Here is a 24,376-nt window from a genome sequence, read left to right as displayed (position 1 = left end):
AACCCTAACCCTAACATGTCACCCATTGAGCATGTTTGGGATGCTCTGGACCGGTGTATACGACAGCGTGTTCCAGTTCCTGCCGATATCTCAGCAACTTCGCACAGCCATTGAAGAGGAGCGGACCAACATTCCACAGGCCACAATCAACAACCTGATCAACTCTATGCGAAGGAGATGGGTGACATGTTAGGGTTAGGGTTTAACCCTAGGGTTTTCGGACCACAGATTTTTTCATATTTGTGAACAATATGAGAGAAATGGTTATTTTGTGTATATAGAAAATGTTTTAGATCTTTGAGTTCATCTCATGAAAAATGGGAGCAAAAACAAAAGTGTTGCATTTATATATATATTTTTTTTTCATAAAAAGCATTTAAGTTATAGTCTACTTTACCTTGTGGCACATGTATGACCCTCCCTTCTTCACCTTGTCTGTGCCTGAAGAAGGACCAATCTGAAGGAGAGAGAAGTTATTAGATATTAGCTCAAAAAGCCAACCTGAAGAACTTAAAAGCTTAGAGATAACGTGTTTTACTGGGTTTTGTTGATGCTCTGTGGTGTGATGAACAGTCCACCAGTCTGAGGTCCATTCCCATGCATTCCCCACAATGTCATGCAGACCGAAACCATTGGCTGGAAAGGACATCACCTGCAGGGAGAGCATTGCCACATTTTAAAGAATTTCAACTTGTATTGTTGTGAAAGTCTCTTTATTTGATGTAAGCCCTATGGATGTGTACTACTGTAGGTCCATGTATGTATGTTTTACCAGAATGAAATTATTTAGAACTAATCCAGACATACAGATCATCTAGTGTTGAACTAGATTTCAGGTAATTCAATCTGTTTTTATCCATTACTTCTTTACTATTGCCAAGCTGCTAAAATTAGGTGGCTATTTGAATGTTACATTTGTATCATAATGAAAAAGAAAGCCCCTTCTTTTCAGGTAGTGGGATCAGAAAAGATGCAGTTCCTTCAGAAGTGTATACTGTACCATTTAAAAATCTGAGTTCATTTTTTCATGCTTGATATCTTTAAATCAGGGCTTCAAACCTCTCATGATAGAAAAAGAGATTGGATTAACATGATGTGATGGTTTTTGCATTTGATCTTCTTGTAGGACTCAATCAACTTCAGAAATGAGCTCTTATTTCCGGAAACCGTTCCTTTCCTGTAGCTTCTAAAGGCAGAGACTCAATTAACAACCTTATTCCAGTTTTGTGACAATTGCTTATGAGACCCTTAGATTCTTTCATACCTGAAATATGTTGCAGTTTTAACACACCCATAACTACATCCTCTTTCTATCTTTCCTTTTTGGTCTTACCGGTGAAGTATGAATGTATCCATCCTCTGCAGAGTTATGGTTGGGGAAGTCCCCCTGCCAGAGGTTGGCGTAGTGCTGTCCTTTCGGGTTCAACTTGTTTCCCCAGGGGTAAAGTCTACATGCGAGACATTGACATGGGACAGTATGAAAACCACAGCACATTGGCAAATTTTAGTCATATAATGAGTAAATATTGTACCTGTCTTCAAGGCCCCCTCTGCAGGCGTACTCCCATTCTGCCTCTGTAGGGAGTCTCCTATTGGCCCAGGAGCAGTAGGCGACTGCATCGGCCCAGGACACATGTAGAACAGGATGGTCCAGTCTACACAAACACAGGTTTAGATTTAATTACCGGAGTTATATTTGCTGAAAATAAAGAACAATTATAATTAAATAAAAGAAGTTGCTTTGGATCATAAATATTCAAAATGTTCACATTCATGTTTCAAATCTGTCTAAAACAATGAGTGAAATAACTTCTGGTTGTTTGAACTTAACCTACTTGTCCACAACGCTTGTAATGAAATCCTTTCTTACTGTGAATCCAGTGTAAGTGGTAGAAAACAAAATCCACAGTCCTTGTGCTCTTTAAAAAAAATGCATTTTGAAGTTCAAGTGAAGCTTACAGTAGGCTCCAACAGTCTGAGTTACATTATTAAATGGATTTCCTCCAATTATATATAAAGTATTTTTCAAGTTCCTAATCCCCCGTGTTTCTTTAAAACAACTTATTCAGGGACGGCTGTTGATAAGGCTTGCAGGTCAAATAGAGTTCAGAAACAGCAGCCCCCTCAGTTTTTATTGGACAGCATGTCAGGAGCCAATCAGCTACTTGGAAAAGTTTTGTGTTATATTGGCTTGGTTTTGTAGTTTTTGTCTGCCAGTTCACTCCAGAGAGTTTGATGGATATATGTGAAGTAAATGTTGTTTTTCTGGTTGTTTAAGGGGTTAGAAATATGTGAGTTTGCTATTATTGCATCCATTGTCAAAATATGACTCCATCAGTGACTTTTATAATGAGGTTGAAAACACTATTGAATAGGGTCACAATATGAAAAAGCAGGGGTTTTCTACAAAAAAAAGGCCATAACTTTAGATGACCCCACTTCTTACTGTATGTCTCAATCACTGCTTAAGCCTTGTCCTTGCTTGAGCTAAGCTTGGAAGAGAACGGAGAGTGTGGATTTTGTCCCCTATCACTTAGACTGAAAGCTCATCCAAGGACTATTTGGGTTTCAGGGATAAAAAGAGAGCTTTCTACCGGTCTGTGATGTTGGATTCTGGACCATTAGGGTGCCTCCAGTTGGCACCTTTGACTGGAAGCCACCAGGGGGCAGCAGCCACCTGAAAACAGAGTGATATAGATATAATGGTTACAGACTGATATTATTTTTCTACTCTTCATTCCATTTTCTCTTACATTTAAATGTCATTTGGAATTTGCTTGTGTCCACAGATTTGCAATGGTACTAATGGTTTCCACTATGCCACACTAATGGGTACACAGCACTTTCCCTGCCACATGACAGCTGAGATGAAGCAGTCAATACTCTGCTATCTGGTTTACATCTGTGGGAGGGCTGTGGCCTCAGGCTCTCTGTGAAGATTCCCAAGACTCTTAAATAAGAGAAGTATATGTTTACATTGTATCTGTTTATGACACCGACCATGGTGCAAGGAACGTTAAATAAATATCAGTAATAACTAGAAATGCACTTGGAGAGCTAAGATCTCTGACAAGGCCGTTTCCTAAAGTTAAAATAATGTTCTACAGTATCAGCCCCTTGATTGGGATCGGACTAAAAATGCAATGTGTTCTTCTTTGACCAAGCTAAACCCATGCAGCATGTTCAATGAAGATCTTCCAAATAATAAATAAGGTCACCCCCCTGCAAGCTACATCTGAACAGAGGGTATAACACTACGATACATCTGGAAGACAATGAAAAGTGTACAACATGTCATATATATTTCTCCCCACATTTACCATTCTTTTAAAATGATTACGTGTTTTTCAACGAAGAACAATTATCAAGGTGTACATGTCAGGAGTTTTTACACAGGGCTACAAAAGGATGAAGCCAATAATCATGGCACTAACAGTGCTTTATCTGGATGTAGCACAACAAAATGAGCGGGACAGAAGAGTTGAATAACTACACTTACAGCTTGGGTGATTTGGTTTTTTACACTCTCGCTCAAAATCCCCTCGAACACAAATGAGTCTCCGAAGTTCTCTGCCTGAAAACACAAGGATAAAAACAATATCAGCAAAGGCGATGCCGATTAAAATCAGAACACTGAAACATCACTGCCAAATATTTGTTTCAATAACGATTGGTTTGATTTATTAAACACATTTTTTATTAATTCAAAACACAGCTTATGGGTTAATCTATAGACAAATACCTCAGTAATGAATCCTGTGGCATTGACAAAGCCCTGAAACTGTTGGTTTGTCACTTCCTGGATCTCCATGTAGAAGGAGTCCACGTGCACGGGCCTCTGAGGGCCCTCGCCATCTGCAGGGATGGCTGGGTTGTCCGTCCCCATCAGGAACTCTCCTCCAGAAATCAACACCATCTGTATGCATTAACAGACAAATGAATCTCTTCAGAAATAATAGTGTGAGATACTTTAAAATGGCTGGGAACCTAGTTTATTCTAAGTGCAAATATCTATTTGTGAGCAAACCACTACGCTTTACAATGTTTCCATACACTTCAAAAAGACAAAAGCAAACAATACAGTTTGATACGGTATCAAAAGCAACACATTCAGAGATAAAATGTTGTAAGTAAATGAATCAAATATCAAAAACCAACCTTAGGAGAGGATACAATTATTTGGTTAACGTTCGTAAATAGCCCAACATCAGATTGTCAGTCTGCTATTTACATATTTGTGCAATTCAAATGCAGAGTAAATGCAGCTTAAGCACATGGTTTATATGCTGATTTTCTTCCAATTGATCCTACACAGTGGCATCAGATGTGACCTATATTTAATGACTGTGTATTGTGCAGGGCCTATCATGAGGGTTCACAGGAAACCCACATGCCTCTGAGGCAGTGAGACAGGGATCTAACCAAAGCCAAAACTAACAATCCCATTGGTGAAGCTTGTTGAGGGACACACTTGAGCAAAAAAACACATTGTCTTCCTCAGAACCAGCTAAAAGGTTACATATTGCATACTGATGTCAACTACAATGCCACCAACATGCAGTCTTTCCCATAAACATTTTACAACAATACTATGCACTGGGAGATACTATTGTGGTAAATGTAAAATACAAGGGACTCAGATCATGCTTTTTTAAAATGGAATTAGACATCTTTAATGTGGTCGGAAAGGCTGTCTACATTTCTGCACCACTTTTGGTTAAGTTTTAGAACAAGGTGGTGGTCTATTGAGCAAGTGTCTCAATGGGGACTTTGTTATATTTCTTCTCAAAGGACAAAAGAGATGACTTACCTGACTAAGTATATTCTCGTCATCTCCCTGAGCCTCCTGCAGCCTCTCATTGGCGCCTTTTGAGTATTTGAGAGCTGGGTCTGCAGACACCGTGCTGTCCTCCACAGGCTCCACAGCAGCGACTCTCTTCAGGTGCTCACAGCCGCAGCTAGATGCTCCCTGAGCGGCTAGGGGTTCTGACTGAGCCCCGCCTGAATCCTGAGTACAAAACACTTCGTTCACACAACAAACGATGAAAAACAAGACAAAACATCGCACCATCTTTGCAGGACACAGCTCAAATTCTGTTCATGGTGTTGATACTCTTACTTCCGCAAAGTCACGTGATCAGTCAGCTGGTTGCAGTATAAGAAAAAGTAACTATTTCCTGCCCGAAGTGAATATATGTTGTGTACTTTTAATTAAAAAAGTAATAAAATAGCAAACTATGAGTAGGGCCTGCGAAAACAGCAAATGGTGATGGTTTGAAGTAAATAAAATGACTTCCTTAAACACTATTAAATAAAATACACGTGTGTTCAAAACCACAAGTGGTGCTGTTTGACAGTTTATTTAGTTAAATAGTTTTTCTTCACCATTTAAATCAGGACTTCGCGCTGGGAGTGGTAACACAGCCTGGATTCTCAGAGGGATGGGACCACATGGACATAATTTCCCAGCTTTCAACACTACGGCCGCTTGAGAAAAATAGGTGGCAGCGAGCCAATGAGCCGCCTGCCTCAGTGCACACAGCCCCGAGCACCGACAGGCGCAGAGAGGTGATAGAGCTGTCAGAAAAACTGGATTATTACAATCGCTGACGCCTGGATCTCACCCTCGGGCCGGTGGTGAAGAGGAGAGCCACAGTCATGTTGTCCTAGCCGGTCGAGAGAAGGCTGAGCACCCCAGCGTTTACCCGGACCGAGGTAAAGTTGAGCACACAACTTGTACAGTTGACCATCTTCTCTTCCTATCCGTATCCTCTCGTAGAGGAGAAAATACAGTTACTTCGCCCTCCTTAAATGATTATTAAAGTGCTCACAGCGCTTGTGATGTCGTCGTTAACAAAGTAGGAACAACAAACGACCAAGAAAACGCTCCTGATTACTTTAAATAGGTATGATTGCAGATCCCGAATCAAAAGACAGCCTACCATCGTTTACTAAAGTTTCATATGACTTTCATTGGTCTAACACTAACAGGCCTGTAGGAAAGATGCGCGCGTGTGCTTTGTAATAGCTGGTAATTTGGTGTTGTATGTCATTATTTTAGGCTTGCAACAACGCCGTTAGTTTATTTAGTATACTTTATCGACCGCAGTGAGAGGCAGTGGTTGGAAACAGACAGATAACCTGAATGAAGTGGACCTGCGGTGCACACATCAGCTTCAGCGGCGATGACCTGTTGCAGGTGCATAAACCTTCCTGCTAACTGCAGCTCATAATCATTAACTGTCCAGCCTGAGCCTCTACAAAAAGGTAACAGTAACAGCAGAGCATTTCCCTGCAGCTTCTATGCAAATTCCAGAGAGTAGTATCAGTGTAGTCTCAGGGAAGCCTCTATTTTTCAAATCTCACTACTGATCAAACGAGGAAATGTTTCTGTGAATGTTGTGTGAGTGTATGATCATATCTACAAATGCCCAGTAAATATGAGAATCCACCAATTGTTACTGACTGAAGTTGAATGAATGTAACCATAGATCATCATCATCATCATCATCACACTCTTACAGATACTATCAGGAAAGAATTACAAATAAGGAAGCTTTTTCTGCTTTTTAGACTTTTGTGATAACATGTCTCATATTGAGAATATCATATACTAATCTTCACTCCTTTCTCTTGCTGTAGGTGTTCTCTGTGTGTGTCAAACATGTCGGATAAGATGTCGAGCTTCCTACACATTGGGGACATCTGCTCCCTGTATGCAGAGGGGTCCACCAATGGCTTCATCAGCACACTGGGGTATGTCCATTTTGCTGGCCGACCATTATGTGTGGGCCCACTTCACACTTTTCTCTCCTCTACTGCAAGCTGAGCAGTATGTCCAAGAAGGGAAGTCACACTAGTGGCAAGTGTTAACCGCTTTTGAGAATGTCTGATATTTTTGAGAGCCACATTGTGGTGCCATCAGGCATCAAAGACATTGCTGCCCACCATCAGGGCCATTATGTGATTAAGTGGTCTGGATGAAAGTTTGCAGTTTATCTCACAGACAAAGCTATGAATGCAGTGGGAGGCCTTTTGAAGTGCTGCTATGGCCATGGCTGACCCCGCCACTGATAGTGATGGGAGAAAAGGAAATGTAGGGGTGGAGAATGCACAGCTAAGATGAAGGGTATGTGTGTGTGTGTGTGTATGTGGTAGGAGTACTGTAGGTGTGGAGGGCAGAGTTTGAAGGTAAACACTCAGGTGGTGCTTTGCACAAAACTGAACACAAATGGTAAACCTGTTACACAAACCACTCATTTACCCACACAGTCGCATCATTGTTTTGTTGGTTTCATGAATTCGTTTTAACACATAATTATTTGGAATCAAATATAAAGCAGTAAGGAGGGGTACATTTCACTATTCAATTCAATTTGTGGGATCATGGTTCTATTCCCGATTTAAAATCAAATCTCCACTCAATAAGAATGCTGATCTACTTTAGTCTGCTTTGTGTTTATAAAGTCAGTGTGGCAAATTGTTGCATGAAAGCAGAATTACAGTGTGTAATTGTTCAGGGAGCTTTTGTCATTTAAAAAGATTGTTCAACTGTCGAAACACACAAAGGCCAACCCAAGACAAAACATTTATTCATACTAAACTTGCACAAATAAACACTTTTTACTAAAACCTTTTTAGTATTGCTCCATTTAAAGTGACTTCAAGTGTTACAGGTTATGCAAAAAGTATTGCCTGTTACATGAATAAAATGCAAAGGCTTCGACTAGCTACCTTTTTGATTCGAAAGGAACTATCCAATTAAAAAAACAAATGTTTTGTTATTCATGTAATTATTCAACAAATCAAACGATAGTGCTTGACCCTACTTCGACTTGGGCAGTGGTATCCATCAGTAGCCCCTTTACAAAACGACATTTTGTAGAGGGTAGTGAATCGATTAAGAATCTCGATTCTTTCATTAAATGATTTCCCCCCCAAGCAACAAAAGCACTTTTGAGTTCAAATGGTAGGTGCCGTCTCATGTGTCCTGCATCTGTAAAACTATCAGGGAGTCAGCTGAGCGACCAGGACCACCCCTGCTCATGAAAAATGTAATGACCTACAGCAAAGACTAAGTCACTACAGAGAAACTGTGGCCTTTCTCGAGTTTAAGCGCTTCCCACGTACACACACACACACACTCTCTCACACACATACTGTACCAGCGAACATATTTACAAAACTGTCATGACAGATTTGACCCGGGGCCATCTATTCCACGCACAACCACCAACTCAGCAGCATTCTCCAGATCTTCTGCCCTTAGAGGAGGAAATAATTTTCCGAATAGAGAAAGCTCTTTGAATATTTCAGCTTCTTTAGCGGAGCAGCATTTCCAGCTCCTATTTGGTTACTGGGTCTGTAAGAGAGCTAATTAAAGATACAAAATGTTAAATATGCTGTTGTTCAGTGAACCCTCTTAAGGTGTAAATGAGTGTTTGTTCCTAACTGGATTAGTTATGTGCATCATCCACACATCGGATGATCGCACACGCTGTATGTTTCTTCTTAACATGCCCTTATACTTTCTCACTCTTTATTTAAGTCTGCAGCCTTGTTCCTTGAGGTGTACAGACTGGAGCAGTAGACAGGTCTGTTTGGACAACTGCAGACATTCCCCGGGAAAAGGCCTGAAATGGATGTGGGATGGATTTGGCCCATGTCCAGACGAGTGTTATTCTAAGCCAGTAAAAGTTCAATTTGTCTCTAGAAATTCTAGCCTGCCCAAGGGTCATCTAATCCCAAATGATTTCATTATTGTTTGGAGGCATAGGGTATTAACATGCTGCAGCTAGAGCTTTCAATGAAAAAAGCAGCACCAGTTTTTTTACATACAAAAGCTTTTTTTGGAGAACTTTTGTGTATTGGCCACTCCCATGTTTAACAATCACCCAAATCAGTTTAAATTGAAACCTTCATGATCTGTTTTCAAACAACAAACACAATCTTAATACATCTCTATAATTAGTTTTAATAATTTTTTCAATCATGCTTACTAAAACCTTAAATGTATTTTTCTTCAGTCCAAAATCCATAGCTATTCAATTTACTATTATAGAAAACTAATAACACCACCACATATTCACATTTGAGAGGATTCTAGGTTATCAAAAGTGGTTGTAGTTCAAGTGTTTACGTAAAGAATGAAAAAACACATTTTACTATGAAAAGCAGCTTAGTGGGCCATCAGTGATTGGTTTCATTCAAAGATAAGACATTAGAAACATATTTTACCTTTTTTATTTACAATATGCTAAACAAAATTTACAGCTAAGAAATACAGAACGCGGTTTACCATTTTCTTTGAGTGTGTCTGTGCTTGTGTTTCCTGCATGTGATAACCAACGTTATCCGTGTTTATATCCTTAGTTTGGTGGATGATCGCTGTGTCGTCCAGCCTGACGCGGGGGACCTCAACAACCCTCCGAAGAAGTTCAGAGGTAAGAGACTCAGAGTCCCCTCCTCTCCTCCCCCTGAGGCCTGACATCATCACACTAACTGCTGACTGTTTATACTGTGGCTCTGTGAGAGAGACGCTGCTGAATCTGTTATGCTGTGTTTCTTTGGTGACAGCCACAATATCTCTGTCCACTGGACTTCAAACGGGGCTGTTAATGGTGTTTGTGCATGTGCGCGTGCACAAGCATCCATGCATGTGTTTATAGCTGTGTGTTCGCTTGCATCCATTGATTGCAGAGGTATAGAGGCGGATCAAGAGAATCAGCTCTGATGTTAATTTGTTGGAAAACATCATGCTTGAAAGGCTGCTTTAAGAAGAAAACACTTAAGATGTCTTCATTGGGGAACCCGCTATTTTTAGCTCCCATACAGGAAGTGTAACTCATGACCCTCGGTTCTCAGGCTGGAGGTTTATATCTCTGGGGAGAGGCCTGGCCCGACTTTATACAGAGAATAAGAGTGTATTAAAGGCAAGTTTAATTTATCTAAGAGGTTCAAAAACAGAACTTTTTCTGGTCACTGCTGAATGAATATTTGATTGAAAAAAAAAGAAGCAACATCAGAGGATTGTTGGCCGGTGAATGAGGTCTGTGGGTGAATGAAGTCTGATAAGTTTAGAAAGTATGTCAAACCAAATGTAGTTTTTCATCAAATCCGTAGGCCATGTGTTTTATCAGTTTGACTTTGAAGCTTGTTGGAGAGTGAGCATACCACACACATGCCCACACTTTGCATTTAGGATGCCTTCTGTTGTCTCCAGAGTATAAAGAAGATTGCACCATATTTAGATAGTAGAAAGCTTTGATCCGAGCAGTGTCCACTCAGCTCGGTTCTTCAGTGGCCCTTTGGTGTCCCGGGACAGGTTATCTCCCCCTAGAGACAATTACTGTCAACACGATAAACACAGGCTGCAGACTGATGCCTCCACCTCCTGCAGCGACATGAAGGATGAGTCTTTCTCTCTCTGTGTATGCCGCTGTGTTTCAGATCTGGACACAAAGATGGGAATCCAGGTCAGAAAAGCAAGCCAGCAGTGTCTATACCGGTCTTATATCTGTAGATGTTCTTCTAAACCATGTTCCCAGTCATCCAAGCATAACAATGTACAGTTTGAGGTAACGTTCATTGTGTTTTCTCAGACTTTATAAAGGCTCTAAAACCATACAATCTAGATTAACTTGTATAGAAATGTAAAAGTGTAGGCTGAATATTTGATATCTTAAATAGTTTTGAGTATTAAATTGCAGTACTCAGCACATTTCATTTGCAATAAGATACCAAAGTGACTTAAGTGTGGTAATATTATCGTGGGTCCCCTAGTTCTTTGCCTTGACTTGGACACCATTATAACTGTTTAAATCATGCACTATCCTAGTCTTTACAGTTGATTAGTTTATTTTGTGTGACAGCACAACATGTTAATAGGGAGCTTCCTATTGGCTCACTACATACAGGAAGGCTTTAGTAATCACGTTGCCTCATTTAATCTTCTTCACACCCACACTAGGTTTCCCTCAAGTCACCAGTAAAGCTCCTCACAAGTCACAGTGCACCCAAAGGACAAGTCTTGGTCTAAATGTGACCAACTGCAGTACACAACATGTTTGCCAAATTTAAAATGATTGCTGGATATTTTAGATATGTGTTTAAAGTTGTGCTTCCTTTTTATTTTATTAAACTTCTTCAATATCTGTGCAGCAAAACAAATGTAGTTAAAGTTGTACATTAGAGAGTTGCCTTTTAATTGTTTATGTGTCTTGACAACACACTTGAACATAAGCTATGAGTGCTGTTAAAGTGGCATTGGCAATTAATTTGCCACGCCAGCTGGTGTTGACCAGAAGAAGCCTTCATGTCATTGTGAGAGGCTTCTGGATGTCTACCAGTATAGGTGAGGATAAGTTCTATAGTAGCATATGGACACATTGAGGTGGTTGCAGTGAAGCCATAAATAGTTTGTTTGGTAATAAATATTTTCATTTTGCCAGATAATAACTTAACATTAAAGGGCAGTTCCTTGATTTTATTCACACATTTCAGTTTACTCCGCATGGGAAGTACTACTTCAACAGGCCGGCGGGAGGATAGAATGAAAATATGATTTTGTTTGCATTACGGCATATTTTAGTAAATGACAGTTCTATAGTAACAAAAAGTCACAATATCTTATCTTAAGAGCGCCAGTGTTTTATTTTTGTTTTCCATCCATCTGTCTCCCTTTCGTCCCCCAACTTCATGAAAGTGCAGCTCCAAATAAGTTGCTAGAGCTCCCCTTTTTTAAAATGGCAATGCTTTTTTGATAATTGCCTTTTTGGCACAAGTTCCAATTTTCTGATTCCATACTAATTGCATACATTTAAATCTCTAAATTATATTGTTGCAGTTTTTATTCAACAAACCAAAGTACTTTATTATTTCATCATACAGTAGATTTAATCTCCCAGAAGATATTTTGAGATGTCCCTTTGTGTAAAACCCAGGTGTAAATTCACAAATGTATTATGTTGAAATTTGATCAGGCTTCTTCAGTTTCAGGGGGCGTGGTTTAGTGCATGCTGACTCACCATCTGACTCTCATGGCCTACATGACACTTGAATAGAACAGAGCCATCGTTAATGTCATTAGCAACCTGTGTTTTTACTGCTGTGAACTGTCAAAATGTCGACTCTGAAAACAGCTGATATGTTCACCATTGAACACGTATCAGTGCCGCCAATTAAGCTTCACAAATAAACTACAAAATCTATCTTTTGTATGTGTATAGCTGTGAACAGGGCCGCACTTTATAGATTTCAACAGCACAATGCAAAATCAAACCTTATTTTTGTACAGTTGCTGGCTTTTGTGTGTTTCATTTTTACATACTTGCAATGTGGTTTTACAACAAAGGGAAGGGTTGTGGTGAGGTCGTGTGAGGTGATGCACTTAATTCTATTTTCTGAACTTTTCAGCAGTAGTGTAGTACAATATTGCAAGTGGTTTAGTAATAAACCATAAAAGCAGTGTTTTTTTGAGAACCTCATTTATGTGACTTTTGAGGAAGTATTTGCCTTACTGACTTCAACTTCCCATATATGACCCTTGAGAAGTTTGAAAAGTTAGTACACCCAAACAAGAAACAGGTTTTTTCCTGTTTAAACATCCACAAACACAGTCTGGCTAAGTGTTCTTACAAATCTGTATTTTGCTCTCCAAACTTCTTTGGGAACTTCTAAATTGGTTCCTCCGGGTGTCCTCTGGCAGAGAAAACACTCTCCTTTTCCTCCTCATTTGGGAGGCCCCTAAGCTGTTGGAGAGGGACACAGTTACACAGTATAGTGGACGCTATAAAGGCGCAAGGCCAGACTAGCCATGTCCACATGCAGGGCCTTATACTGTCATTGCTGAGGTATGCATAACATTTCCTCCTAATGTAAACACAAGCACCCTCCACAAAATCACACTTTCACTCCTGTAGTCTGTGTGCATACGCCAGGGCATTATGAGCCTTGCTTTGTATTTCAAGCAGACAGTTTTTGAAATGCCATTACACACTGAGATTGCACACATTGAGATTGCAGAGTACACTGAGCAGCAGTCAGCACATAATCCCATAATACATATTTCAGTTTATGCAACCTAGTAGTATTCATAATGTTGTTTATTGACTGATTTATTTTATAGGCAAGGGGGAAACAATGAGGTTGTATTCATTTACAAAATATTTGACAATACGAAAATGTTGATTAAAGCTCATAAATCAAAAAAACGAATCAAAAAAAGGACATCAAAACATATCCTGTTATCCAGAAAGAGCTGCTTTTCTACATATTTGTTTTTGAACTGAAACTCATTGCTGAACAAGTAACATGTGAACACCATTCTAGTGGACAGCATCTCCTTTGTCCTGGCTTTTCATGTGTCTTGTGTTGCTTATTTTCTCCTTCTTTGTTAACCCACTCCATGTCTCACCCCCCTGCCTTAATCTACTCAAATGGCTGTTGCAGAAACACAGAAACATTCGACCCTCATAAACCACCGCAATCTTTGTAGCATTAACCTCTTGACCCCACCTCTCTGTTGTCAGCCCAAACCACTGTTGCTGTCAGTGCCACACTGCAGACTGGTTCATTTGAGACAAACACCAGCAGCAGCTCTGTCTTTAGTCCCTTCCTCTGCTAATAACCACATATATTGCTTTCCTGAGAGCAGATAAGTCTTGCAGGATACAGGGAAGCTGTAGTCGGTGGACCAATTTATTGTCTTAGATGCACTACAAGTGATTAGTTGCTTCCTCCATAATATCTCCAACAGGATAAGAACTTTGTAGCAAATAACAGTTTACAAAAGCCAGATCATTGAGGATATTGTTGATTTATCACTGTTTAGAAGTAGTATTATGCAATGGGTTTTTCTAAGTCTCTGTCCAGTGGTGTTGGTCGACAACTGCAGATTAGCTCAGATATCATAGAGGTTCATGAAGGCCTCCCTGCTTCTGACTTCTTCACTCTTATTGTGGACATGTTGGGATTTCTGTCTGAGAGGATGTGCAATATGCTTTTATGACAGGTAGAACTGATAAAAGATACATCTGCACCATGCTTTGTTTGCTTCATTGTCAACCTTTCATCATCAGAGCATACATCCTGCAGTATGAGGGTGCCAGACAATGTAGATGTAATTACATTTTGTCCTGAAACCATGACCTTATTATTTTGTCTACCATTGTGAATTGTGCAGCCATGTGTTGACACAGTAGCAGTTAACACACACACAATTGAAAGCTGTTGTGTGTGTTAATCTTCTTACAGTATCACATTATTGTGGCAGTTCTTATGTTTGATCAGCTGTTCTAGAGGTGAATCATCTCTGTTGACTTAACATCTTCTCTCAGTAGTTTTTACGGTCGCCACGGCTACAAGCATCTTCCCCTTGATCCTCTTAAATCTGGTGAAGTTTGGCAGAGAGCGCAGGAGTTTTTATTAGCTTTTTGTTGAATTTAGCACGTCTACAGAGCATGTGTAAGGGATCTTTGTGGGTCATCTGCAGCCCTTGTTAAATAACATTCACAGCAGTGTCGCAAGATACCACAGAGACATCACTTGAAAAGATCTACAAACTTAGTTATTCCTGCATTGATGTCAGGTTTTTTACTTTTTTTTACTCAGTTAAAACATGTTTTGGGAATATATATTCAAATATTTTTCATCTCAGGTTTACTTCTGGAAAGTCCATTCTGAATGTGCTCTGAAAATATATACACTAAGAATGAAATACAGAAACAAAATGAAATAAATCTGTTTTATATTTTCCTTAAATAATCCCAACAAAGAGGGAGGAGCGGTGTTGTTGACAGTTTTTTTTTTAAAATAAGGGTAATTATTAACGCATGACATATTTTTAACACGCTTCAGTATGAAACTCTTTCGGACATCATTAATTTCACATACTGACCAGTAATGGATCAAAGTCCTACCTAGTCATGCAAATGCTTGATTGTGCATCTCACATACATGCATCTTTGAATGCATGTATGTGAGCAGAGCACAAGGTCCTGAATATTGGAACATTTGGAGCTGTATTTGCAGACTTTAAACTTTGACTCAAGTACTGCAAGCCTAGGCAATATGGCAAATATCCTCCTATCCTTTTATCTCCATAATGATTTATTTCACAATAGATCATGCTTCCTGTTAATCCTAAAGAAGGTATGACTTGGTTTGGCTTCAAAACAGTCAAAAACACCACTGGAAATGTTTTCAGCATGCATACCTCAAGGCTACATTAACTTAGGTTAGCCTTTGTCAGAGCATGCGGGCAGCTGGTATCAAAGAAAGCTTTGTTTATGAACTCAAATAGATATTTGAGTGACAAATAACACAGTGGTTATGGGCTGGAGGTTTGAGTCCTAAATTAGTGTCTCAAGTTGGAGGAATGTGAATGAATCATTAGAGTTTTCTGCCCTGTGGACTAGACCCACCACTGCTCCTGTCCAGTGACCCCAGAAGGAATTCTTAACCCAAATTTCAGTTTTATGAAACGGACATGTTTTTCTCGCAGCTGACTGTGATTAAAGGCAAACTCTCCGTCTCCCTCTGCACTCATATGGCAGCTGTGATTGTGTGTTTAGAGTATGATAAAAACATCTCTGTCAAATCACAGGGAGTCTCACTCGAAAGGCAGAACTTTCCAGTGTGTGTTGATTTTTATTTGCTGTTTCACTTAGTTTAATACAGTTCTGGTGATGATTTACTTGAGTTTCATTTATTTGTGTGAACATACTGTATGTGGGATGCACATGAACACAAATGTATTCAGTCAGTTCCTTCTCCCCTTAAGCCCTCTCTCCGTTTCACATTCTTTCACTCTCTTCCTGTCTTCATCATTTTTCTTTCACTTCCTTTTCCTTGTTGACCTAGCCCTATTTTATGTCATACTAAAGTAAACCTCGTCTTATGAGGGGGCTGTAAGGGGGTGAGATGAAGATTTGCAAGATAGAGACCATTAAGTGGGAGGGGGAGAGTGGTTTGTGAAATGGATAGAGGAATTCAAAAAGGAGAAGGAGGGATGACTAAATATCGAGTGTGGAAGATAGGGAGTCCCCACCCTCTTCTCTCGGCCTCTGTCATCCCACTCCCCTTCTCTGGGCTGGCCTTATTTGGTCATGTTACTGCGGCTACAGCAGGAGGAGAGAGAGAAAGAGAGAGAGAGAGAAAGGGAGAAGGATGGACAGATTGTTCTTTTTTCTGCTCTTTTTTAACCTCTCACAATAAAGAGCTTTGGTCTGATGAGTGGAGAAGTCAGAGGAAAGCCAGGACTCAGAGGGAGGAGTCGCTGATGGGCAAAAGTTTAACTCTGCAGGCAAAATGTCACTGTAGTGAACCGAAAGCTAAACTAAACTCTGCCTGTTTAGTCTTTGTGTGCTTCAGCTGCAGTGGGAAATGGCGAAGAGGAACTATTTTCAGAAGAGGAACTCTCTTATGCTAAAACTGTGTCCACATGCAAATAGTGGGCCCTTATCCCTCCAGGCTTGTTCTATGGTATCTACATGTATGAAAATAAGCAGCACAATCAGAGTCCTGCTGATGACAGCAACATCTCACGGTCCCTGTGGTCACAAACATTGACTGAACACAAATAAAAAATACACAGACACACACACTCTGAGGTAACTGTGTTGCCTCATTTAAAACAGTTAAACCACATAATACTGTACTTGTATATCATGAGCACACAAATACAATAATGTACATACAAACACACAAACACATGCTTGTGTTACTCATTATTCCTCCCCGATTAAGAAATTAATATTTGATAAAAGTGCACGCGCGCACAAACCATGCATGGATGTGTTAGTGAGCAGCGTGTAGAAATAATGTGTGTTTATATTGTTTCGTTATTAGGTTTTTGAATACATCACTTGACATGTCAGAGAGGGGTCCTTTTATAAAGTCAAGCCTGTGGTCTGTTTTCTTTCTTTTTTGTAGATTCTCTGTTTATTCTACAAATCTTGTATCATCTTGTTATAGCAACTAAGCTATTGCTGTGATCCCACGCTGTGGCACTCATTCACCGTGCAACCATCCATCCATCCATCTTCTCCCGCTTATCCGTGGTCGGGTCGCGGAGGTAGCAGTTCCAGCAGAGAGCCCCAAACTTTCTTTTCCCTGGCCACATCAACCAGCTCTGACTGGGGGATCCCAAGGCGCTCCCAGGCCAGCGAAGAGATATAATCCCTCCATCTGGTCCTAGGTCTACCCCTTGGTCTCTTCCCAGCTGGACGTGCCTGGAACACCTCCCTAGGGAGGCGCCCAGGTGGCATCCTAACTAGGTGCCCGAACCACCTCAACTGGCTCCTTTCGACGCGAAGGAGGAGCGGTTCAACTCCGAGTCCCTCCCGGATGACCGAACTTCTCACCTTATCCCTAAGGGAGACACCAGCCACCCTGCGGAGAAAACCCATCTCGGCCGCTTGTCACCGTGCAACAACATACACTATTCTTATTTCTGTTTTTCTCTTCTTTTGATTTAAACACACCCCATCTCAACTATGAACATCTTCCCTAAGATATTGTCAAGGTCTCTGTTTCTGTCTATCTTTTTATTTTTCTTGAATCTTGGTTCTTCTTCGTGTATGCACCACTTTTTTACTCTAGGAGTGATCTCTATCTCTATCCATGCAGCTTCATGTCTGTATTTATTTTGTCTCTCTGTCTCCAGACTGTCTGTTCAGACTGTGTCCCATGAACCGCTACTCGGCCCAGAAGCAGTTCTGGAAAGCGGCGAAGCCTGGAGGAAATACGGACACGGTGCTCCTCAACAAGCTCCATGTAAGTGAAGTGACGACATGTTCACCTCTCTGCAGACAGTAAGCCACAAAGACCTGTCCTCGGGGCTAACGGGGTCAAGAGACCACACACATATGAAGAAGTAGAGTACGTTAGGTTGAAACTAAATGATCTGCACAAATGTTTACTCTGCAATATAGTTTACATTTGTACCTCAGTTAATAAACATGATAACTTTGTAACCTGCTATTAGACTCCTTTTATAGATATCTATGAAGCATTTCACTCCTTCTGCCCTCTACACTCTCTGTTCTCTCTTTCTGTTGCATTTCAATACCATTTAAAGCAATCTGTTACCGGACCAAGCAGTCATAAAATGGAGGATTGCAATCCCTCCTGTGTTTCCATCGAGCCAGAACTTTCTGTTAAAGCCGTCTGTTGAAGCATACGTTTTTGGCTTACTTCTGCTTTGTTTAACAGCCCACAGATCAGATTACTTGCTACTACATTACAGTGAAACTGGTTTATGTGAACAATGCTGCTGGTCTTGATCTGATTCTCCTCTTTTTATCCCATTCTTTCCTTCCAGCATGCAGCTGACCTGGAGAAAAAGCAAAATGATTCTGAAAACAAAAAGCTGCTTGGAACAGTAATTCAGTACGGGAATGTCATTCAGGTTGGTTTCACTGGAACAGTCCTCATGTTGTTGGCATTTAGTCAGATACACTTTGTTTAGACTTCCACACAGTTTGAGGTGGGTCGGACATGCCATCATTTGAGGTGATTTTTATCATAACTCTTATCTTGAATTTGAGATATGCCTCAACATGTTAAGCATGGTCACAAATGTTAACTTGAAAATAAAAAAAGGAAAACCATTCAAACACATATTCTAGTATTATTATTTTGGGAATGTTGGCATAACTCCCAAATGTATTCTCCCAAAAATAAACAAGGCCCAAACCTCCTGGAATCACAGTCAAACCACAGATTAATTTGATACACCCAACCACAACATACCGTATGTAGGGAGGCTGTGGCTCAGTGGGATTGTGCGTTGATCTGCAGTCAGCGTGTCACTGTGTCTCTGGGCAGGACACTTCACCCCAAATTGCTCGTTTGGGGTGAAGTGTCCTGCCCACAGTATTGAATGTATGAAAGTCGCTTGTGTGACATATAATGTAATGTAATATAGATGACATTCATAGTTTATTAAGTGATGGCTTTCAGTGTAGTTCTGCAGGAAGTCGGTGTTATTTCTTACATGTTGTTTGACTTTAGTTAATGAAAACGAACAATGTCAGTCCATTTCTAAGAGTGCCTTTTTAAATACAAGCTTATGATCTCACCATCAGAATCACTTACTTCTTATCTTATATTTGAACATTTGTTTGTTTTATCACACACTGTATCTTGTATTATCTGCTCAGCTACTACACCTGAAGAGCAACAAGTACCTGACGGTGAACAAGCGTCTGCCTGCGCTGTTAGAGAAGAACGCCATGAGAGTGATGCTGGACACCGCTGGAAACGAAGGCTCCTGGTTCTACATCCAGCCTTTCTACAAACTGCGCTCCATCGGGGACAGTGTGAGTCATCACATCTAAATGCTATCGGAGTGGTGCATTGTGGAGAAACTGTTTTGTATGTCAATTATATCAGGCCAAGCAAAGGACTCTGATTCATGGCTGAGATTGATAGCTATTTTCGGTCTTTAAATATATGTACTTTTTTTAAATGTGTGCAACCTCTCTGTCATGAAAATCCTAAGTAAAGTCTTCTTTACTTAAGCTTCAATGTGAGACCTCACATGGAGCTCTGCCAGCACCCGATCAGGGTTTTCCTGATCACAAAGCTCTTGTTGGCAGAGGACAAAATGAACCACGGAAGAGGTCGGGCTTCTCTACTAAACTCCTCTTAAATTAGGTATGGCACAAGGCCTAAGCAGGAGGCCGTGGACAAAAACAAAAGTTGGAGTCACTGTGGATACCTGCTTAGAATAGACAGAAGACAGAGACATGCAAATGGATATTGATGCTCGCTCACTCTTCAGAGGTTCAAGGTTGACTGCATTACTGTAGTTGACTTTCTACTCATTGTGCTTTCAGAGTAGACAGTAAATGCAGTTAAATAAATGTAATTAAAACTCAATGAGATTAAATAAAAATACAGTGCAAGTCCCTGTTACCTTTGGAGCCCGATGAGTTGAGTATGTACATTATTGCATGGTGTTTTCGTCCAGCATCATGATATTTATAGCTTCCCAAAACATGTGTGTGTGTGTGTGTTTGCAGGTGGTGATCGGGGACAAAGTGGTCCTGAACCCAGTGAACGCAGGTCAGCCTCTCCATGCCAGCACACACCAGCTCGTGGATAATCCGGGATGCAATGAGGTTTGTTCTGAGATGCTGCAACTCTTCTACACTCCTCAAATGCTTTCATGTGGGAGCGCCGTGATCTAATTATAGCTTTTTTTCTCATAACCGCTGCTTGGTTATTAGCTGTTTGATGTGAAATACTAAAGCACTGTTTCCCTGCCCTTCGCATTTAGCACAGTTACGAACTGGGCTACAGCTAACTCTGCATCTTGAGAGACGTCCTGTTTCTCTCTCATAACTGTAGACTGCTCTGAGCTACTTTAAAACACATTTTATCAAAGTTCCTTTTTAGAAACACAAAAAGCGAATTCGGTTTGGGGCAGTTGTGCAATTTTTGCTCATAACCATGATTGATACCGACTTATTTATTCCTTATTCAAGACTCCGCAAGCAGTTTAAGTAGATGTGAAATGGGAGTAATGTAAGCACAAATCATTAATGTTTATGATATCAAGTGGTTACTCTTAACAAAGAAAGGAAGTTCAACTTTTTTCAAGGTCGGATTTGACTCTTTACAAGTACAATAGACAAGCCTTGAAGTTATAAATGACTGTGTATGCTGCCTTGGCTGTTGCTTGATGTGGAATATATTTAATTTGATTTATTTAGAAAAAGTATGCATTTGAAGAGAAAGTTGAAGGTTTCCTCCTTGACAGTGTTTTAGCACTGCTCTACTGTTCAGGACATCTGCCACAAGATCATACCTTCATTCATTCAAACTCTGATTGTTTTTTTGCAGGTGAACTCTGTCAACTGTAACACCAGCTGGAAGATCGTCTTGTTTATGAAATGGGGCGACAATCAGGAAGTCATCCTAAAAGGGGTTTGTTTCACAGTAGCTGCCAGAAATACTGATCTCATATGTTTTTACAAACTGCGAGTCTGCCAAGGCACACAGGGGATAGGAAACTTGCCTACATTCTGCCTTTTTCTTACAAGGCGGGTTGCTGTAAGTCGCCCTCATGAAGTGGGCCAGTGCCCTGCTTTGTTCAGTTCAGTTAAGTATTATCGTGTGTGTTCTTATACATGAGATTATGTTGTGATTCTTATTCAAACAGCTTTCCATTAAACGGCTTTAACGCCAAAAATAGCCCGACTACAGTAGGCTAACCAGGGGTCTGCAACCTTTTGACCAAAGAGCATTGTCCCCTTCTTCCACCAATGGTTTTGTCTGCAGCCGCAAACATATGCGGTTGATAGCTTGATAGCTTATAAAGGTCATATATTTGTTACATCATAGACAAACTGACAGCTTTTGCAGTTTATATATTATTACATTATAGAAAACTGTCTTTACCTCTAATAATAAACAAAGAACTTCTTATAAGGAGATTTAAAAAAAATGACACAGGCCTACTTTAAATATATTAAACACAGCACTTGGGGACGTCCTCTGCACATTTGAAGAAGAAAAACAGTAAATGGACAACCACTACTTTTGAAATAAATAATAACATATAGCTGCCACCCTTAGATAAGAGTTTATATCTGAGTGAACTTATGTCCTGAATTATGACTGCAAGATCGTCAGCTGTTCTTCCTTTTCCGTGTGTTCCGTCGATACGTAAAAGCTTGCCAGGCACCTTTGACACACTTCTCTCTACATGTATCAAACATTACCTGTAAACCAGCGATCCGTGTTGCTGTGAACAGCTATATCTAACTCTTGTCCACGCAGATAAATCTCTCTGTAGTTCCTCCGGATACTTTTTATTTTTCTTGAGTCAGCGAGTCCGGCCGTGGTTCAGGTTATTTCACCTGCAAGAACAAGGGCGCGTTGCGCGGTGATCCGTATCAGGACCCCTCATCCCCACCTCAATTTTTAGATTTTTTCTTGGTATTGGTGTCGACCACGGTATCACCTCAACCAATACAAGAGTACAGAACATTTTCAACCCAGCAACAAAAATTAGATTCATTGCCTACAAATTATTTCATTTTATTTTCTTCTATCTATCTTTGTCCAAGGCTCAGGTAAGCAGCCGGCGGGTTGCAGACCCCCTGTGTATAACAATGCCTTCTCTAAAATATAGAGTGATCTATTATTTTAGAATTCTGAATACAATATAATAATGTTTTCTATAGAGTGCTGAGAGGTTTACTCTAACAGCACTTTACAAGATACATATTTCCAACTTAACCATGTTTTTTTTGAAATACATGCACCTAAAATATAAAACACACATTGTGTTATGACATCATGTTAAGATATTCTGAAGTAGTGAGATTTAAATGAGAGATGTGATTGTGCGATTGTTCTTACATAAGAATGTGCTATCTTGTCAAATTTTATATGGAAACCACAACATTAATCTTTTTTTTCTTTAATGATTTGCGTTTTAAAGTTAGAGATAAAGTTGACAGTAAGCACATCGTTCTCCTCCTCCCAGGCGATGTGGTGCGTTACTTCATGCGAGGCAGGAGAATTCCTCACTGTGATGGACACAGAAAAAAAACAATGTTTTTCTCCGCACTATCTGGGCGACAGTCAGCTACCTCAGCAACAAGCGAGTAAAGCCCTATGGGAGATAGAGGTGAGGAAGAATATTTTTAAGGTTGATTTTGCCATGGTTGTATGATATACTGTTGTGGTGGAGGAGAATTCAAAATGCTTTGCCCCCCTGTGCCAGGGGTTAACTAAATACGCATCTGTCCACCACATTGCTTTAAAAAAAATATATAAATGCAAGAAGGCATGTTTAAGATTTGGATCTGCTCTGTTGCTTCGGTGTCAGGTTGTGCAGCATGATCCCTGACAGAGGCGGATCGGGCCGGCTACTGGAACACCTTCAGGTCAAACACCGTTGTCCATCCGTGCATCGATTACCTGGCGTGCATGAGTGTCAGAGAAGCACTAGACACTTTAAACTCATTACAACAGCCAAACCTCAACACTGTCGAATATATTTATGGTATTTGCGCTGTTGAATGTATTCAACATTGCTCATATTAATTATAGTTGTACTTGACTGTAAAGCGGACTGTAAGACTCAGGGAAACGATACATTGGAGTCTACATTTTGAAGTTGACAAACGTAAATATACAGCGAGTATTCTAATTAATGGGGACTGCTCTGTGTTTTTGCACACTGAATCCAGAATTATGACAGACGGCAGTGCCTGAGAGTCCCGCTCATCAGTAAGTGGGGAAATATGATATTGTAAAACTTACTTTAGATAATTACATTTCCTGCTGGAGACTACTAGCAATGATACTTTGACAAGACCCACAAGTAGAGTTGTATCTATAGCCTCTCCGCAGATGGCAGCCTTTCGACACATGACTGCATTAGCATTTGCTGCGTGTTCACGTTCTTTGCCACAGCTGCATCACAATCTGCTCACATCTGGCTCCAACAGTGCTCTGGCATAGACTGAGGGTATTCCCTCCATATATAACATTAAAAACAAAAACAAAAACATTAAAAAACTATTGATATGAAGGAATTGGTTCTCTTTCAAAAGCAAATAGCTCCCAAAGGATACTATTTGTATTTGAGCTGAGCCTAAAGCAAGAACTCAACTAGATAACACCAGAACCATAGACAACCTAACTCTCAAAATAACAAATCAAATACAACCAACAAACAAAAAATTTGCAGTGTCAAATATGAATTCTGGAATCTGAAATGATCTAAAGGCAACTATATAGAATACATCAAAATAAAATAAACCTTAGAGCACACTCGATTGACTCTGAACCTGTCTCTCTCCTCTCTGCCGGGTTCCCTGCGACACCCCGCTCCTTAACTGTTCCACCGCTGTCCTGACTTAACTCTCTTCCAGAACTCCTTCCCTCACAAGTGTGCCAGATCGATATCAGTGCTGAACACACTGAAAATCTCCGCTCCGCTCTCCTCCACTATTTTTTCGTCTCCCCTCCTCACCAGCCTATTCTGATCCCCCTCCTGTTGCTGTCTCCCTGCAGTTGACTTGGAGCAGGGAGCGGTTACGGGGCCGGCGAGTGGGGAGACGCGGACAAGAGTTTGTGTGAGCCACCCTGGTGTCGTGTGCCGCGATGGAAGAGACATCTCCTCCATATTTGAGGTTGTACTACCACCGGGGAGGGGGGACTCAGCTGTAGCAAGGGTGGGAAGGCCGTAAGGCGGTAAGGGAAGGTGTGTTTTTAGCGTGCTCAGAGCGGGTTGTTTACAGGAAGGACGACGGTCCATCCCTGTTGTGGTCACTCTGTGTCCACGTGAACCGCGGCAAACAGCAGGCTACGAGATCCATTATAGGACCTTCCATGTACAGTTAGTCAGCAT

General features: G+C 40.6%; 2 protein-coding genes across 4 annotated transcripts in view; one reads left to right on the top strand and one right to left on the bottom strand.

Annotated features, from left to right (window-relative positions):
• The window catches only part of sumf1 (sulfatase modifying factor 1), an 8,378-nt gene extending 2,667 nt beyond the window's left edge, over window positions 1-5,711 (bottom strand). The window contains exons 1-9 of one of the 3 annotated variants that reach the window (XM_010782193.1): window positions 5,625-5,711; window positions 4,811-5,008; window positions 3,743-3,916; window positions 3,500-3,574; window positions 2,595-2,677; window positions 1,533-1,655; window positions 1,334-1,448; window positions 539-652; window positions 398-457 (exon numbers count right to left, since the gene is read on the bottom strand). In XM_010782193.1, coding sequence (XP_010780495.1) covers window positions 398-457; window positions 539-652; window positions 1,334-1,448; window positions 1,533-1,655; window positions 2,595-2,677; window positions 3,500-3,574; window positions 3,743-3,916; window positions 4,811-5,008; window positions 5,625-5,660 — 978 coding nt within the window. In that variant the 5' untranslated portion in view covers window positions 5,661-5,711. Of the gene's footprint in view, window positions 1-397; window positions 458-538; window positions 653-1,333; window positions 1,449-1,532; window positions 1,656-2,594; window positions 2,678-3,499; window positions 3,575-3,742; window positions 3,917-4,810; window positions 5,129-5,385; window positions 5,404-5,624 lie in introns of those variants that run through there. The other 2 variants (XM_010782200.1, XM_010782185.1) reach the window with 2 other exon arrangements.
• Window positions 5,628-24,376, top strand: part of LOC104955082 (inositol 1,4,5-trisphosphate receptor type 1) — a 77,495-nt gene continuing 58,746 nt past the window's right edge. Inside the window, exons 1-8 of the mRNA XM_010782314.1 lie at window positions 5,628-5,715; window positions 6,643-6,756; window positions 9,373-9,443; window positions 17,666-17,775; window positions 18,323-18,409; window positions 19,164-19,322; window positions 20,028-20,126; window positions 20,851-20,934. Coding sequence (XP_010780616.1) covers window positions 6,665-6,756; window positions 9,373-9,443; window positions 17,666-17,775; window positions 18,323-18,409; window positions 19,164-19,322; window positions 20,028-20,126; window positions 20,851-20,934 — 702 coding nt within the window. The 5' untranslated portion in view covers window positions 5,628-5,715; window positions 6,643-6,664. The remainder of the gene's footprint in view (window positions 5,716-6,642; window positions 6,757-9,372; window positions 9,444-17,665; window positions 17,776-18,322; window positions 18,410-19,163; window positions 19,323-20,027; window positions 20,127-20,850; window positions 20,935-24,376) is intronic.

This window comes from Notothenia coriiceps, unplaced genomic scaffold (genome assembly GCF_000735185.1).
Source record: "Notothenia coriiceps isolate Sejong01 unplaced genomic scaffold, NC01 NC01_scaffold00000496, whole genome shotgun sequence".
In the NCBI taxonomy this organism is placed as follows: domain Eukaryota; kingdom Metazoa; phylum Chordata; class Actinopteri; order Perciformes; family Nototheniidae; genus Notothenia; species Notothenia coriiceps.
This window is presented reverse-complemented; position numbering and strand designations above follow the sequence as displayed.